Genomic DNA, 18,565 nt, shown 5'->3' with positions numbered 1-18,565 from the left:
TTAATTTCTCTCTAATATGGATATTTCTGGAGGTTTTCTTTCCACTGATATATTGATGATGTTTTTTTTAATTATTTCTCCTTGGCCAAAATAGCAGAGTGCTGCAGGAGGCTGTCCTGGCCAAAAATGGGGTGCCGGGGGGGGGGGGGGATGCATACAGTTCCCCCCAACCCGGTTTGGCCAGCAAGGTGCTGCAGGAGGCATCCATCCCATCTCCCTTCCTCCAAGCTGGCCTGTTGAAAACTACAATGCTAATCCGGTTTGCGTGTTGGGCTGTTTTTCACCCTACCCAGGTTCCTAGAAAGCCTCTGGAGCCTGAGGAGGGCGAAAAACAGACGTACTGGGCCCACCGGAAGTCGGAAAACAGGCAGTTTCCAGCCTCCAGAAGGTCTCTGGGGGGAGGGAGAGGCTGTTTTTGCCCCCCCCCCAAGGCTCCAAAAAAACCTGTGCGCGCATGCACGGAGCAGGATCACACATTGCATGTGCAGGGGGCCTGGTGCAGGGGGGCATTAAATTTTTGGGGTGGGCACGTGAGCGCACGTGTGTATGCTTTTGGCACCCAAGGCAAAAAATGTTCACCATCACTATACGATTGAGAATGGAGCCGAGGTGGCGCAGTGGTTAAATGCAGCACTGCAGGCTACTTCAGCTGACTGCAGTTCTGCAGCTCGGCGGTTCAAATCTCACCGGCTCGAGGTTGACTCAGCCTTCCATCCTTCCGAGGTGGGTAAAATGAGGACCCAGACTGTGGGGGCGATATGCTGACTCTGTAAACTGCTTAGAGAGGGCTGAAAGCCCTATGAAGCGGTATATAAGTCTAACTGCTATTGCTATTGCTAATGAGGCTGCAAATATTGCCCACCACAACTGAATTCCTCTAATATCATTAATGTTAATTTTAATCTCAGCTCTAATTCACCCTCCTTTTATCCTTTATTGTTACTTTTACGGGGGATTGTATGTGTATTTTATGCATGCAGGTTGGTATAAGATTATAATAAACCTTATACTCCTTTCCCTTCCTGGCAAGTGTTTGGAATAAGAGAATAGATTTCTCCATCTTTTTCTTTTTTAAACATTTACTGTAGAAGTCTGCGTATATTAAAGTGGTCTTTCAGTAACCTAGATCCCAAGCCATAGAAGGCTTTATGGATTCAAACTTTGAAGTTGTACTTAAAAACCAGGAGACAGTGACATTCTTTTAGGAAGTCCTTAAACCTATAGCATTATTCTCTTTTTCCATTCATCAGCATAGTTACTATATGTTGGAAAAAATGTAACTTAAGTACAGGTAGTCCTCAACTTAAGACCACAATTGAGCCCCAAATTTCTGATGTTAATGAATTTTGCCCCATTTTATGATCTTTCTTGCCACAGTCGTTAAGTGAATCATTGCAGTTGTTAACTAACAATCCAGGTCCTCATTTTACCCACCTCGGAAGGATGGAAGGCTGAGTCAACCTTGAGCCGGTGAGATTTGAACAGCCGAACTGCCGAACTAGCAGTCAGCTGAAGTAGCCTGCAATGCTGAATTTAACCACTGCGCCACCTCGGCTCTTCCACCTGGAGGATTCCGGGCGGCTTACAACAATACAATTAAAATAGAAGTTTAAAAACACAAAAAACATAGTTAAAAAGACCACAACATACACCCAGTCTAATTGGGGCTGGAACTCAAACATGAGTTCAACAGCCCGGGGCCTGCCGGAATAGCCAGGTCTTAAGAGCCTTACGGAAGGCCATGAGAGTGGGTAGGGTCCGGATCTCTGGGGGCAGTTTATTCCAGAGTTGTAACATTGAATGATCATTAAATGAATGGTTGTAAGTCGGGGACTACCTCCTTGACTTAAAATCAATCCACAATTGCTATCAGGAAGGGATGTGTTCAACATAACGCATGAATATAGGTTTCAAACAAATGAAGAGTTTGCACCTTCCCCATTCTTACTCCCTCCACCCCAAAAACAAGCAAAAAAAAAGGAGGAGGGGGGGGGAACTGGGCAGAGGCAAAAATGAGCTTCATGACACCACCTTCAGTGCTTAGAAAATACTGTAATACAGAGCTACGTTTGGTATGTATACATTTTTTCATGTCATACAATTTAATCTGGCCAAACAGGTTTGGCAGATATTTGTAAGGCTTCGCAAATGTGGCTCATTAGCAATGACAGTGGAAGAAGAGAAATGAGCAGATGTCATGATTGCATAAATAGCCTCTCATACCACCTACAATGTACTTGACAAAAAAGAATCCCAAAAGTGCTACAAACCCCAAAGTGAGAATCCCGTAATATTTCGTGACCTTACATGATATTAAAATTAATTACATCTTTATTTTGATTTGATAAAAAAGGCTAAACATAAAACATTAATATTGCCTTACCCTGTGCAATGTGATGCTTTCAAAATGCCTTACAACAAATACTGACAATCTTGAGATAATTTTGATTGACCTGTTTTATTTATGACATGTCATGTTTTCTATAGTTTGCTTTTATTTCCCTTCTTCCTAAAAACCAATGCTGCTTACGACAACTACCAAAACACAACACAATAATATGATAGGCCCTTTGGCACGGGGGTTAATTCCTCTCTCAGTGGGACTGTGAATATTTTTTTTAAAAACCACTCATTTGAAATATTGCATTTATTGAGATTCATCTACCGGCAGAACAAAACTTGCTGGGAGAACAATTCTATCTTCTTTCCCAATATAACCTAAACTCCAAAGATGAATTCACCGACTTTTTATATATAGTTTAGTTTATAGTTAGTTTATAGTTTTATTGATTTGTATGCTGCCCACTCCCGAAGGACTCCGGGCGGCTTACAATAAAACAAGGGAGGGGGAATAATACACAAACAACATTAAAATATACAACAGTCACAATCTCCGGGTGGCTGAATATTACGAGAGCCCCCCGGCCTGCTGGAGCAGCCAGGACTTAACAGCTTTGCGGAAGGCCGGGAGGGTAGTAAGGGTCCGGATCTCCACGGGGAGATCGTTCCAGAGGGCCGGAGCTGCAACAGAGAAGGCTCTCCCCCGGGGAGTCGCCAGCCGACAATGGCTGGCAGATGGAATCCGGAGGAGACCTAACCTGTGTGATCGAATCGGTCTATGGGAGGTGATCGGCAGGAGGCCATATATATGATGGGGGAAAAAATGTATACAAAACCAGACAACATCATATGAATAAACTGTTTACTATTTTAAAAAAAATGTTGTGTCACATTTGGCTCAATATTGAAAACTGTTGTAGGTTTCTCATCGTCCAATATGATTATTTTAAAAATGCTAAATACAGAGCAGGTATGGATTACTTAAGGAATACAGAGAAGGAAAGCAAAGGAAGACCCTTCTAAGACTCGGGAGGCACGTGCTCACGCGATGTAACAACTTAGGGTGTGCCATGGATTATTAAAGCACAACTGAGGGTAGAAAAGAACAACTATGTGGGCGAAACACCTACTGCTTAACTTGGAGAACTGCTTAATATCCCGAATCGCTCCAAGGAAGAAGCAATATATATAGTACAAAGAGCGAGAGAAGTAGCTCATTGACAAAATTTTCTCAATGTCACAAATTACCAGTCCTGGCAATACCAGTGAAATGCAAGCGACAGAAGATGACAGTGGGAGAAGCAAACATAATTCATACAGATCAAGGCTTAACAAAGGAAAGCAACGTTTGGAGGGGGGGGGAAATGTTGAACTTAAAAGCAATTCAGTTGTGTTGGGCATGATAATCTTAATAGCCAAGTCTGCTCTCTCCCCACTTTTAACCCATTCTTGTTTTTAATCTGGAGCAGATGTTGCATCCTAATTGGGATGCTTCATCAGTCATGAGAGGTATCAAAAGACTAGGTTCCACCACAAAACCGCGGTAGACTAAAGCGCGCTCGACGAAAGCGCGTACGTGACGTCATCACAGCGCGACGAAAACAGCACGCTGTGAGCGGTAAACTTAAAATTAACGCGTAAATCTAAACCTAACCCCCCCAAACCTAACCCTAAACCTAACCCTTAACCTAACGCTAACCCTTAACCTAACGCTAACCCTAACCCTAACGCTTAACGTAACCCTAAACCTAACCCTAACCCTTAACCTAACCCTAACCCTAAACCTAACCCTTACCTTTACATGAATCGGCTTGCTTTAATTTTATTTTAATTTTAATTTAATTTATTTTTAATTTTATTTGTCGCGCTGCTGATGACGTCACGTTCGCGCTTTGATCGGGCGCGCTTTAGTGGACCGCGGTTTTGACGGGTCACGAAAGACTATCAGGGTCCAACTCACACTATGAAAAGATAACTGCTCTGTTTAAGGCTCGTTGTGTCCCTCACATGCTAAGCTTCCTTGTTGCCTTCAATTCTGCAATCCAAATCACAGATCCCTTAGGCCGGTGGTAGTCAACCTGGTCCTTACTGCCCACTAGTGGGCGTTCCAGCTTTCATGGTGGGCGGTACGGGTTTTGTCCGATGTTGAAGCATTTCCCTTTTTAAAATTTAATCGGCTTCCCTACTTTATAAATCACCGTTACTGTGGAACCGGTGGGCGGTTAGAAAATTTTACTACTAACAGAGATACAAAAGTGGGTGGTAGGTATAAAAAGGTTGACTACCCCCCTGCCTTAGGCAATCCGCACCATTAGGAAAGAGATGATGTATAGGGGCATCAGTTATGCCATGCAATTCTAAATTACCACCACAACCACATATGAATTCTAGTGAGCAGAGGAAACATGTAGATTCCACATGGATGTTTAGAGTAGCAGCCACTGTATAACTGGCTATTGACAATGCTCGGATTAACGTTATTTAACTAGCAAATATATTGGGAAGCCTACAAAGCCACAACAGTTTTTAAGGCAATGATGTAGCATCACTCCCTCAGACACACAAAGATAGATATTAAAAGGACACACGTCTCAGTCCACCCATTTTCCTTCTCTATTAAGCAACACTTCAACAGGTAAGGACAAGCAAGAGTTTCTGTTACACAACAGCAGATTCCAATGATAAACCTGATTAAAATAAATGTCAGAAGTGAACTTCCTCCTCAGCTCTTTTTAAAGAGCCTCACCCTTGCTCACTGTCATTTTTGAAGTTGCTTCAAGAGAGAGAGACAATGAAATGCTACCTTGTCCACCTTCTGATTTGACGATTATAAATCTCAGAAGATAAAGGGTCTTTCCTTTCATTACTGGTCTATATATTTCTTAAATACAACAATAGAAAAAATTGAAAATACATACAAAAAAGGTGCTTCAAGTGCCAAAATATTAATTGGACGGATGAGAAAGTTATGAAATGGCATGAAAGGAGGGAAAACAACAACAACAGAATTCTGATTATTTAACTTGCTAGCTCGTATAGGCATTACAAGAAAATAGCACTGCCCCAAAATGCAGATAGGCTCAAAGCGCGTAAGCATCTCATTAAAATGAGCACAGTATGTCGTGTTAGGGAGAACTTTAAACATTTAAAATGACAAACACCTGTACCCGGAACTTCCTGTTTATCTCCGTAGAGCCACCCCACATTGAGCTGGCAATCATGCTCTATTGACCTAACTTGCTAAATGCTATTGACTCGGAGCAGGAGGAAGGTATTGGGGGGAAAAAACTCAGCTAGATGCTGGCAAACTGGACTCTAACATAGACCTAAGATCTGACCATTTTTATAGCCCACCAAAATCAAGACTCTACATAGGTTATATAACACGTTAAGAATTGATTTTTTAAAAAAGAGCAACAAAACACACACACCACCACCACCACCAGGGGTCAATGTCAGGTTTGAAATCCCAGTGGAATGTCAAATATCATGGGAAAAACAGTTTAATTAACTGTTTGGAGTTACAGAGTGCCAAAGCCAGAGTTTGCCCCACAAAAAGTGTATCATCTCATCCACTGAGTCACTTCTAATGAGATGGGCAACTATAATAGATAGATAGATAGATAGATAGATAGATAGATAGATAGATAGATAGATAGACAGACAGACAGACAGACAGATAATAGATATCTAGATGATAGTTAGATAGATAGTTAGATAGATAGATATAGTTAGTTAATTAGTTAGTTAGTTAGTTAGTTAGTTAGTTAGATAGATAGATGATAGGTAGGTAGGTAGGTAGGTAGGTAGGTAGGTAGGTAGGTAGGTAGGTAGATAGGTGTTCTGACCCCCCTCGTTCCACACCAAAGCACACTCCGAGCCAGAGATAAATTACAGCATTTAATTAACAGACAAAACAGGTCCTTGGCAGTAACCCAGCACAGACAAGCTTGGCCAGCAATAAACACAGATAAGGCTTGGCAGCAATCCAGCCTGCCAATACAAAGTTCTCCAACATCCGATTCTGTGTTGACTTCTGCAAAGAGGGCCGTGTGCACAAGTGGCTTTTTATAGTCTGGAGAGGAGCCTAATGACCACCAGCTGAGTGCAATCACCTCCTGTAATTGCGTAATTGTTCCTGACACCGAGTAGCTCTTCGATGGCGTGCATCCAGGAACAACTCACTACTGGCCTCCGGCTCACTCTCCCTTGTCTCCTCCCCACTGGTCCAAGGCTCAGGTGCCTCCTGGTGGCCAACCAGCCTCTCTGTACCCTGCCCGGAGTCGGAATCCTGTCCAGGGTCCTCCACATCCTCCAGAGGGCCCCTCGCTGTCGGAGTCTGGTGGCAGCTCCAACGGCACCTGCTGGCCCACAACAGGTACATAGGTAGGTAGATAGAGACAAACTGCCTGCCTGATTGACTTTCAAGAGTCTTAACAACTCTTCCCAAGATGCTTTCATTGGACAGGGAGATTCAATTTTGGAAGTGGTGAAGCAGGTCATGCAAAAGAATCGACTTTTTTGGGTGGGGGGAGAGATGTGCTTTCTTATAATTTTCAAACAATCCTTTTTCTTCTCAAAACTCAACTCAGTGTAGAGAAAGTGAGTGTAAGGAACCTGTAACACAAAATGATTCTGACGGACAGGAAGGTAGCATGGAAGGTTCAGCCAGTTGTAGAATTCTTATAAAAAAATAAACAGAATAAATGAGAGGATGGGTGCTTTACTGGAAGAGAAAGAATGAACCAAGAAATGTGGGTGAAAACTAGATATCGTCTGTACAGCCTCAGCAAATCATTTTGTTGAAGGATTGACAGGCAGAATATTGTATATATAGTCCCTATTAAGCAACTGCCTCGTTTAGCAACAATTTGGAGCTACAACGAGGATGAAAATGAAACTGCACGACCAATCCTTGCATTTACAAACGTCACAAGTTTGTACAAGTAGTCCTTCAACTTACAACCACAACTGGGACTGGAAAATTCACCAGTAAGCAATGCAGTCATTAAACGAGACATTACATTCTACAACCTCTTTTGCAGCAGTCGCTACACAAGACATCCCGTGATCGTGATTTACAATCTTCCCTCCTGACTTCCCCGTTGACTTCGCTTATTTGAAAACCGGCTGTGAAAGTTGCAAATGGCGATCGTGTAACCCAGGACGCTGCACCATAATCACGTGATTGTGCGAATGCGGCAACAGTCACACGGGTGGAGGTCCAATCGTAAGTAATTTCTTTTAGTACTGTTGTACCTTCAGACAATTGCTAAATAAATGGTGGCAAGTTGAGGATGACTTGTAGAGCAAAGTTGAAGTGAGATCATGAGTACAGTGGCGGTTTGATTTAATGACTGCTTTGCTTAATGACTTGAGTTGCTGGGCTCAACTGAAAAAAAGACTGCCTGTAGTTTTACAAAAACCACATGAACAAAGTTGTAATGAGTTGACTTCTTGTATGCACTACAGCAAGAGAATAACACTTGGCAATAGCACTTAAGACTTATATACCACTTCACAATGCTTTACAACTCTTAAATGGTTTTAGAGTCAGCATATTGCCCCCCCCCCCAACAATCTGAGTCCTCATTTTACTGACCTCGGAAGGACGGAAAGCTGAGTCAACCTGGAGCCAGTCAGGATTGAACTCTTGACAGTTGGCAGAGGTAGCCTGCAATGCTACATTCTAACCATTGTGCCACCTTTGCTTTGCTGTATTTAGCAATAGCAATTAGACTTATATACCGCTTCATAGGGCTTTCAGCCCTCTCTAAGCGGTTTACAGAGTCAGCATATTGCCCCCACAATCTGGTTCCTCATTTTACCCACCTCGGAAGGATGGAAGGCTGAGTCAACCTTGAGCCGGTGAGATTTGAACAGCCGGACTGCTGAACTGCAGTCAGCTGAAGTAGCCTGCAGTGCTGCACTCTAACCACTGCGCCACCTCGGCTCACCTATTGGTTAGTCATACAGTTTTGCAAATGGAATAGCCACTGGATCCAAGTTGGTGTAATCTCGCCAGAACAAAGGAGAGATCATTGAGATTATTCATGTTATTCAGGCTAGCTGCTCCTCTCAAGTAGACCGCAGAAAGGTTTTCCTTTAGAGTTGGCTTACGAGTGAAGTGACTGAGAGTTACATCAATTTCCAAGTTTCAACTTGCAAAGTAGCTTTATGGATACTAGTCTTGACCTTCATCACTTTTTTGGATTATTTTCCGTACTATTTGCATTTTGCAATTTAACATCCTTCAGCCTGGCAAGATTCCATTGCATTCGTTGGATGAGTTTCCTTCTTAAAAGATTATGATGCAAATTTGATTTTGATGCACAGATTTCACAATAAACCTTCTTTTGTGGTGAAATATCTTTTTTTTCCCTTCTGCCTTGTTTTCAGTATATAAATTACAACACATAGGGATTTATGCATGTCACAGAAGCAACTGCGAGAAGGATCTAGGACTCCTAGTAGACAAAAATGACTTAAAATATGAGACAGCAGTGTGCTGCAGCCACCAAGAAAGCCAATGCAATCCTAGACTTCATTAACAGAGGGATAGAATCAAGATCACGTGAAGTGTTAGTACTGCTTTATAAAGTCTTGATAAGACCATAGAGTAGAATATTGCGTCCGGTTTTAGTAACTACACTATAAAAATGATGCTGATAATACTTTAGAAAGTGTGCAGAGAAGAGCAACAAAGATGATTAGGGGACTGGAGGCTAAAACTTAGGAAGAATGGTTATAGGTATTGGGAATGTCTTGTCTAATGAAAAGAAGGACCAGGAGTGATATGATAGCATTTGAGGGGCTGCCACAAAGAGGGGTGACCCTATTTCCCAAAACACCAGAAGACAAGACCAGAAACAATGGATGGCAACTAATCAAGGAAAGAATCAACCTAGAACTAAGGAGAAATTTCCTTAGAACAATTAACCAGCGGAACTACTTGTCTTCAGAAGTTGTGGGCGCTCCCTCCCTGGAGGTTTTTAAGAAGAGATTTGACAGCCATTTGTCTGAAATGGTGTAGGGTTCCGTGCTTGAGCCCTCCAAGGTCCTTCCAACTCTGCTATTTTGTTATATAACCAGTATACACTTCAGTAATAGTTGGATATATAAAAACCTAATAGAAATAATTCACATAGAGCAGGGGTAGTCAACCTTTTTATACATACAGCCCCCTTTTGTATCTCTGTTAGTAGTAAAATTTTCTAACCGCCCACCGGTTCCACAGTAATGGTGATTTATAAAGTAGGGAAGTAACTTCACTTTATAAAATTTATAAAGCAGAGTTACAGCAAACCCCTCCTGCCCGCCATGAAAGCTGGAACGCCCACTAGTGGGCGGTAGGGACTATCACTGACATAGAGGAACACTGAAAGATTATCATTGTTAACAAAATCAGTTGTTGACAGTTGTAAAAAGGGTGATCAAATGACTAGATTAAATTTTATGACCTTTTTAGGGGTGGTGGTAAAATGAATGTCATGGTCATTAAGTGAACCCATTGTTTACTAAAGGCTGGTTTTTGCAGAACCAGAAATAAATGTCTGCTTCCAGCAAAACTATCATAAATCACACTCAGGCTCTGCAAATGGCTGTAAACATATCTCAGTTCCAAGTGCCCTAACAGCAACAGTATTCGCATAGCTCTTCATAGTCCTTTATAGCTATAACCTCTGAGAGGTTTACAGAGTCAGCTTATTGCCCCCAACAATCTGGGTCATCATTCTACAGATCTCGGGAGGATGGAAGGCTGAGTCAACCTTGAGCCAGTCAGGATTGAACTCCCAGCTGTGGGCAGAGTTAGCTTGCAACACTGCATTCTAACCACTGCGCCACCATGGCTCTTTACCTAACCTGTAAAAAGATGACTGAGCCGAGGTGGCGCAGTGGTTAAATGCAGCACTGCAGGCTACATCTGCTGACTGCAGTTCTGCAGTTCGGCTGTTCAAATCTCACCGGCTCAGGGTTGACTCAGCCTTCCATCCTTCCGAGGTGGGTAAAATGAGGACCCGGATTGTTGTTGGGGGCAATATGCTGACTCTGTAAACCGCTTAGAGAGGGCTGAAAGCCCTATGAAGCGGTATATAAGTCTAACTTGCTATTGCTATTGCTATGACTATGCGGTACTTTCAATTCAATATCAAATCAGCTATTTTAACCTACCCCCCGTGCCCTCTGAAATGCCACCTAGAAATTGAATCCAAAATGCAGTAGAGTCCTAAGGGATATTCATATATTACGTTATCAGTCATAGTCACCTGCACCCGAAAGATCTTAAAGTCAGATCCATACATTTTCATCTCCTCTGGGAACTCTTTGAAAGCATTCAAGTAAGGAATGTGATCATCCATTACCAACCTGGGTTAAGGAGATTAAAGCAAAATCAATACATGCATTACAGTTTAGTTCCCAACACAAACTAACAAATGTTAGTTTTATAAACTTTTTAAAGATGTGCTCGTTTCTGACATTCCCTAATGCATGATAAATACTATATTGAAATATCTTAACTTATCAGGGTTAATCTTTCTGGCTGCATTCTAGGTTTAGGTTTATTCGATTTATATGCCGCCCTTCTCCCAAGGACTCAGGGCGGCGTACAACATTAAAAGAAACACATAATACAAAAGTTAAAAAGAAATTAAATAGGATATCCCAAACCCAATTAAAATTGACAATGACATTTTTTTTAAAAAAGAATTCAAATTAAAATTAACAGTAATCAATCATTTGTTTTGTTTTGATTCAGGCCAGGCTGGCTTGCTGGAAAAGCCAACTTTTTAGGGCGCGTCGGAAGGACCGGAGGTCGGGGATTATACGAAGCTCCGTGGGCAGCTCATTCCAGAGGGGTTCTACAAGCTGAGATAGCTCTACATGCCAATATAGGCATGAGTATTTGGAGACAGAGCAATGCAGAAATGTGAATTAGTTCAATGACCCCTTTTCAAAGATAAATTAAGGCGCTTTTGTCCTGCTTGGGGTTTGCCATTAATGACCAGTACTAGTTCAAACTATTTTGTTTGAATAGCACATAGGTGTATTTGTAATCGATCCTGTAAGTTAAAAAGGCAATCAAAGAATATTTTATGTACTGTAAATCTACTAATTCACAGCTGAATAAAGAAGTGGCATGTTTTACTCAGTGCAACTAATGATTTTCTACCTGATGCATAACACTGTACATTCAATGCAGAAGTAGAAGTAGGATTATAACCCAAATATTTATTAGACATACATGGGGCAGCCTTTGAAGAGTATTCGGAGACTTCAACTCATCCAGAATGCAGCCGCGCGAGCGATTGTGGGTGCACCTCGGTACACCCACGTTACACCTATCCTCTGCTAGCTGCACTGGCTACCGATCGGTCTCCGGATACGCTTCAAGGTGCTAGTCGTAACTTATAAAGCCCTTCATGGTATTGGACCTGGGTACTTGAGAGACCGCCTGCTGCCAATTACCTCCCACAGACCCGTTAGATCGCACAGGGTCGGCCTCCTCCGGGTTCCGTCTACCAGCCAATGCCATCTGGCTACTACCCGGGGGAGGGCCTTCTCTGTAGCAGCTCCGGCCCTTTGGAATGAACTCCCCGCGGAGATCCGGACCCTCACCTCTCTCCAGGCCTTCCGGAAAGCCGTCAAAACCTGGCTGTGCCGGCAGGCCTGGGGTTGATGAGTTCCCCTCCCCTCTCGACTTGTATGGCTGTATGACTCTTGTGTATTTTAATTACGTGTATTGTGTTTGTCTCCCCTTTTTCCCCTTTTGAGTTGTTCGCCGCCCTGAGTCCCTCTCGGAGAAGGGCGGCATACAAATAAACTAAATCTTAATCTTAATCTTAGACGTTATTTTTATTACCTTAAAAGATCTGCTAATGTAATGGATTCCCTCAGCCATAGCAATGCCAGAGAACAGAAAGCCAGAGTAAGCGGCATGGACAAGCTCAGATCCCCTTTCTTCTTTTTCTGTAAATATGAACCGCCGTCCACGGATCCGGACCAGCCCGATTTTGCTACAAAAAGAGTTTCATAAGAAAAAGAAAGTTAACTTTTCTACAATGCATCCAGGTTGAAAAAGGCTGCGGAAATAACACACCATGCCTGTTTTAAAAGGATCACATTAGCATCTCTTCACTGGTTTAATTTTTTCAGCCAAGCAGGTAGGATAGCAAAGGGGCATTCATAAACTTTAAAGATTAATTCACATAATTAAGCCTACACGGCTTCACTTGAAACACAGCTTGCATATTGCCAATTAAACTGATTTATACAGTTGAAAGTAAGGATCAGAAGTATTTATTGGTCAAAAATTAAAAAAAATAGCTATAGCTACAAATAATCATTTAATATGCATACAGCGGAGGAAACATTTCATCAATGAAATATGAGCATTCAATCGTAAGATCAGTAGGAGGAAAAGCAGTAATTCTTTCTTGCCTCTGCACCCACAGTGTAAAAGGCACTATAAAATTAGCATGTGTTCCACCTTAGGAACTCCTATTTGAAATTGCAGAGAGATCTATTGGACAGTCAATCAACAAGACACAAATCACACAAATAATGTTTCCAAATTATACCTGTACACAGCTTTTATAATAAATATATGGATTATAAGACATGCGTATGTGAATTAATTTACATATAGAAAGAGTAAGCTGAGAATCCAAGACAATTTCCAGATAGCGCATCAGACTTGAGAAGGAAGTGCGACCTTATCAAAGACCAGAAATAATGGAATTTTAGTTCAAAACATCTGGAAGGTATTCCTATTGCCCAATTTAGCAAATTAGCTATCAAGGCTCGTTTTTTTTTTATGTATACAGTACATTTAACCTCTACCATAACTAGTTTGAACATATATTTTATGTATCTTATGGCATATTTAATATTAATCACACTGAGAGACATTGCAATTTAGTCGTTAACAAGTCTAACCGTAGGGAGCCCAGGGACGTGCAGTCAGGGCCTCACCACTGTCATCATGAAAAGAAAAAAAAAATGTAAAAGGAAAAAGGCTGAGCTAGTTGCTGGCAGAGTCACCATGGATGACTCTGCTTAGTGCTTAACTGTTTAAAAAAGCGTCTAAACAGTGCCCTCTACACGGCAGGAGAACGACGTGCCTTATCTAGTCTGGCGTTTTATGATCACTCGAGCAGAGTTAAGAAAGGGTTAAAAGCCAAAAAATTCCTGATATAGATGCCTCCTGCAACTCTGTGTGTGTGTGTGTGTGTGTGTGTGTGTGCGTGTTTGAGAGAGGGGGGAGGGAGGGAGAGAGGGAGGAAGGAGGGGAAGGGAGAAGAAAAAGAAAGAAGGAAACTTATTTAGCAAAGGAGAAAAACAAATGCGGTTGCTTTAAATCGGAACTGAGCATGCCTGGATGCGGAATTCTGGGAGTTGAAGTCCACAAGTCTAAAAAAAATTGCTGCCTCACCAGCCATAAACCTCACTGCACCTCACTAAGGGAGCTCCATGTTCTAGTCCATCTTCAATCAATGGATTACTCTTACAGTTCAAGCCCAAAGCTGCTTTTTCAGTAAGCAACTGGACTTCCTTGGTTTTGTTTTTTTGAAGATGTTTCACTTCTCATCCAAGAAGCTTCTTCAGCTCTGGCAGGATAGTGGGGAATGGAAGAGTCTTTACAGACTCTTACAGTTCAAAGTCCCTCACACCACATGGTGGTGCGGGAGTAAAAAACAGGAGGAGGAAACATTATGCCTTATGCTTTTGAATGAAAGTCAGGACACAAATATAACAAATTAAGAGCTAGCAACATCTTACCCGGAAACATATTACAAAATCTCAATGGGACTATAATATAGCTTCCCATTTTTTTCCAAAATTTAGCAATGACGATTGCAACCTATTCATATGTTTTATTTTCAATGTATTTAATTAACTCCATTAATAGCAGCTCTATCACAATATCAATCTGCCTTTACTTGTTCTCTGTTTAAACACAAAGTCCCTTTTGTTTAGATTGAATATAGTTACTAAGAAAATATTCTCTAGATCATGGCTTCTAAAAACTAGAAGGAACCATAAGAATTGTTTTGGGTATGACGCATATATGACTCACAAAATAAAAACTATGAAGCTCAGTTAATCTTTTCAGTGATCTGTTCTGCCTTTTTTTTTTTTACACACAGGCTGTGTCTTAAAAATATTGCTGATATAAATCCTATCACTAACTCCAGATTAGGTTCAAAATGCAATTGTGCTCCGTTTGTAGCCATCATGCTAAAAACATCATGCCAACAGTCTTTCATTTTATTTGTTCTAGATTATATAAAATAGATTAGACAGCCAGCACTAAATCTAATTCAACATACTATATGTCTTGACAAACCACAAATTTAACGTGCTTCCCAAAAACGTCTACGCACCTGCATCAGGTGGAAAATTTCAACTTGTCATTTTTGTTAAGTTAAATAAACATTTTAAAAACCCAAGATCCCATAACACCTGTCTGGTAGAGAAATCTCCCAACCACAAGAACAGTATTGGAAAGATAAAATTAACATTTTGAGGATTCAGATTTAATTTTCCCTGCATTATATTTACCCATATAATTTACTTTTACACCTAGATCCTAATTTATTCAACCTACACAGTAAAAAGAACGATTACAGTGTTGACGGTCTTGCAGATTATATTATTAGAACTCCTACAGTAATAATTAAGACGGTTTACATGTATTTTTACACTACTGTTTGTTAATCCTATTGGACAGCCTGCATAATTTATCAATTAAATGAAACACACAGGTAAAAACACACATTTTGGGGCAGCTGATGGCAATGTAATAAACTACACCTTCAGGTGGCAGCGTGACCTATAAAACCTATCTTCTTCCTGGTATTTGCTTTAGAACGAGGTGAGCCACAAAACTGACTTGTTCAAGCCGTGGCACGACAAAACCGCGCTTGTCAAAATAGTGGTGATAAAACCGCGTCGCTAAAGCCGCGACGTCATCACTGCACGTCATCACCGCCGCGACAACAGCGCGGCGACAGAAGGGCGCTTTAAAACAGCACGGCGGCAGAAAGCCGATTTAAATTAAAGTAAGGGTTAGGATTAGGTTTAGGGGTTTGCTTTAGGGTTAGGTTAGGCTGAGTGCTTCGGAAGGCGCGGATTTGCCCTCCGCCCTTATGTCAGCGCGGTAAGGTCGCATTTGCTTTAGCGATTCCGACGGTGCGGATTAGCACTCACGCTTATGTCTCCGCGGATAAGGGCTTCGCAGTATTGTGGTGGAACCGTTCAAGCAGTGCTCGCGTGCCTTCCAAATGGGTTGGAATACGTCTTCCTTCATCTCTAGACAGATTGACCATACTCTGAATTGTGTGTCTAAATCTACTGAGAGAGTTCTAAAGGGGAAATATTGCTCAAGATGACTTTCCTGGAGCTTTCTGCAACGTACAGGAATTGCCAGCCTGGCAATCAAAAAATTGTTTCTGTATAATGTGTTTGTTCCCCCATTCTTCTTAGGATTCTTAGATCGTGTTGTCTATAATTTTTCTACATAGATATGAAGACTGTTTGCTTAAATCTCCAAAGGAATCAAATAGAAATATGTTTTCGTACCTCAAATAACTACACAAGGAACTAAATAGGGTACATTTGCTCTTACCTGATGCTTTACTAACAGAAGAAGAAGCAGCTGCGCTAAATTCTGATATCACATCTATATCACTTCTTGAAGAAATCAACTTAATCGGGCTAGTACTTTCAACTTCTGTCTCAGTGTCTGTGTGCTGTTTAAAAAATAGTTGAATAAGAATATTGTTAATCTAGAATTCAAAGGGATTCTTTCTTCTTTATTAAATCAAGACTTATTATTCAAAAACTTTAATTTGCTAAGCAAGATATCAATACAGAATGATTTCTGTAAAAACTAAAACTGTCCATGAGTTGCTTGCTTTTTACTGATTTTCTTACCAGATACAAGTAGAAATATAACAAAAACCATCAACAATTCAACCAAAGCTATATATTAGGAAAACTAAAGACATCAAAAAATATTGCTGATATAAATCCTATCACTAGCATTTCGGGTGCTTGGCAAGTTTTCTGCATTTAGGTTTAGGTTTATTGGATTTATATGCCGCCCTTCTCCCAAGGACTCAGGGTGGCGTACAACATTAAAAGAAACACATAATACAAAAGTTAAAAAAAATTAAATAGAATATCCCAAACAAACCCAATTAGAATTGACAATAACATTTTTTTTAAAAAAATGCAAATTAAAATTAACAATGATCAATAATTTATTTTGTTTTGTTCAAGCCGGGCTGGCTTGCTGGAAAAGCCAACTTTTTAGGGCGCGTCGGAAGGACCAGAGGTCGTGGATTATACGAAGCTCCGGGGGCAGCTCATTCCAGAGGGAAGGGGCTCCCACAGAGAAGGGTCTCCCCCTGGGGGTCGCTAGCCGACACTGTCTGGCCGACGGCACCCTGAGGAGGCCAACTCTGTGGGATCGCACTGGACGGTGGGAGGCTACCGGTGGCAGTAGGTGGTCTCGCAGGTACCCTGGGCCTAAGCCATGGAGCGCTTTAAAGGTCATAATTAGTACCTTGAATTTACAAATGGTTGCCAAGTTCCCAGGGATCACGTGATCGCCATTTGCAAAATCCTCTGCTGGCTTCCCCAGAAGGTTAATGAAGTTCAGCATGGGAAAGGCTGTTGTGCAACTGCGTAAATAAGCATGGGAGGAGGGCTGCATCACACAAGGGTGGGAATGTGTAAGTTACAGAGCGTAGGTGGTTAGGCACATGCTATGGAGCGCAAGATTCCTGAGCGCCTCCTCTGGAGGAAAAGCAAGGAAGCGATTTACAGGAGTGACCTGTGACTTTCCCTGCCAGCTTTCCATTGGCTCAGTTCGTGGGAAGCTGGCAAAGGTCACAAATGCAAATCATGTAACCGCAGGACACTGCAATCATCGTTTAAGTGTGAGTTGATGCCAAGCACCTGGATCACGATCACATGAACATAAGGGTGCTGGAACAGCCAGAACTTTGAGGACTGGTTATAAGTCCCTTCACGCTCAGCCCCATCACAATTTCAGTTGCTGAACAAGTGGTAATTAACTGAGGACCACCTCATCGTTGTACCTTTCATCACTAAAGTACCAATGTATTTAAAAAGCAACACCAAGCAGTATGGAATCTTAAAGGATGATAAACTATGCAACAATGTAAATTTTCATGGACTTCAACCCACCTATGAATTACATCGGATGATGTACACAAAAGGTTGTGCTTCAATACCTGTCAATACTTGAAAACATCACAAGCACTGCTGCTTTTGCTACATCAAATGAATAGCTTACCTTCTAGAAACACATATTTTAACTATTATTCAATAAGACTTAGGAAAATGTTCTGGAAACCAGAATATTTCAGAATTGCTAAAATTTACTATAAAGTTAGCTTATTTTATCAAATATAGTAGCAAATGTACATTTTCAAGGAACTGAGAGGTAAGCGTGATTTGTAATTTAAGCGTTGGATGGAATGTGTTTATATAGCAATAGCACTTAGACTTATACACTACTTCACGGTGCTTTCCAGCCCGGTCTAAGCAGTTTACAAAATCAACATATTGCCCCCAACGATCAGGCTCTTCATTTTACTGACCTAAGAAGAATGGAAGGATGACTCAACCGTGAGCCGGTGAGACTCAAACTGCTGAACTGCTGGCAGTTTGAGTCTGCAATACTGCATTTTAGCCACTGCTCCACCACAGCTCGTATATAAGTGCTATATAACTGTATAGGTGGAAAGAAGGCCGTTATTATTTCTCTTGAATGTTATACTTACAGATGAAATATCATGACTAACATCACTGAGAGGCTTGTCACCATATCCCTGTTTGCTCTTGTGAAGATATCGTCTCCAAAAATTATACAGAACTTCATCCTGATAAGAACCAGCATATTATTCATTAATATCAGTACAGAGGAGGCTTTCTCATTTATCCATTTTGATGAGGTTTTAATGTGGTGGAACTCAGATTAAACTATGGATTTTAATATTTTAATATAGGAAAAAAAAGGAAAAAAAAGTGGATATACAGTATTGCTAGTTTGCAATATTCCTCACTCAATAATTCAAATTGGTTAGAAATAGCGATGGGTAATAAGCTCACAAAAAGCATTAGTATCTCTGTTTTTATTTTTATTGCCCAGAGTCACTCTGTAAATGAGATGGGTGATCTCTAAGTTTGG

General features: G+C 41.2%; 1 protein-coding gene across 2 annotated transcripts in view; it reads right to left on the bottom strand.

Annotated features, from left to right (window-relative positions):
- TAF1B (TATA-box binding protein associated factor, RNA polymerase I subunit B) overlaps nucleotides 1-18,565 on the bottom strand; it is a 47,569-nt gene that overhangs the window by 23,479 nt on the left and 5,525 nt on the right. For both annotated transcript variants that reach the window (XM_032214480.1, XM_032214479.1), the window contains exons 5-8: nucleotides 18,159-18,257; nucleotides 15,971-16,094; nucleotides 12,203-12,356; nucleotides 10,608-10,707 (exon numbers count right to left, since the gene is read on the bottom strand). In XM_032214480.1, coding sequence (XP_032070371.1) covers nucleotides 10,608-10,707; nucleotides 12,203-12,356; nucleotides 15,971-16,094; nucleotides 18,159-18,257 — 477 coding nt within the window. The remainder of the gene's footprint in view (nucleotides 1-10,607; nucleotides 10,708-12,202; nucleotides 12,357-15,970; nucleotides 16,095-18,158; nucleotides 18,258-18,565) is intronic.

Source organism: Thamnophis elegans, chromosome 3 (assembly GCF_009769535.1).
Source record: "Thamnophis elegans isolate rThaEle1 chromosome 3, rThaEle1.pri, whole genome shotgun sequence".
Classification (NCBI taxonomy): Eukaryota; Metazoa; Chordata; class Lepidosauria; order Squamata; family Colubridae; genus Thamnophis; species Thamnophis elegans.
Note: the sequence above shows the minus strand (reverse complement) of the source record. Positions and strands in the feature narration are given on the sequence as shown.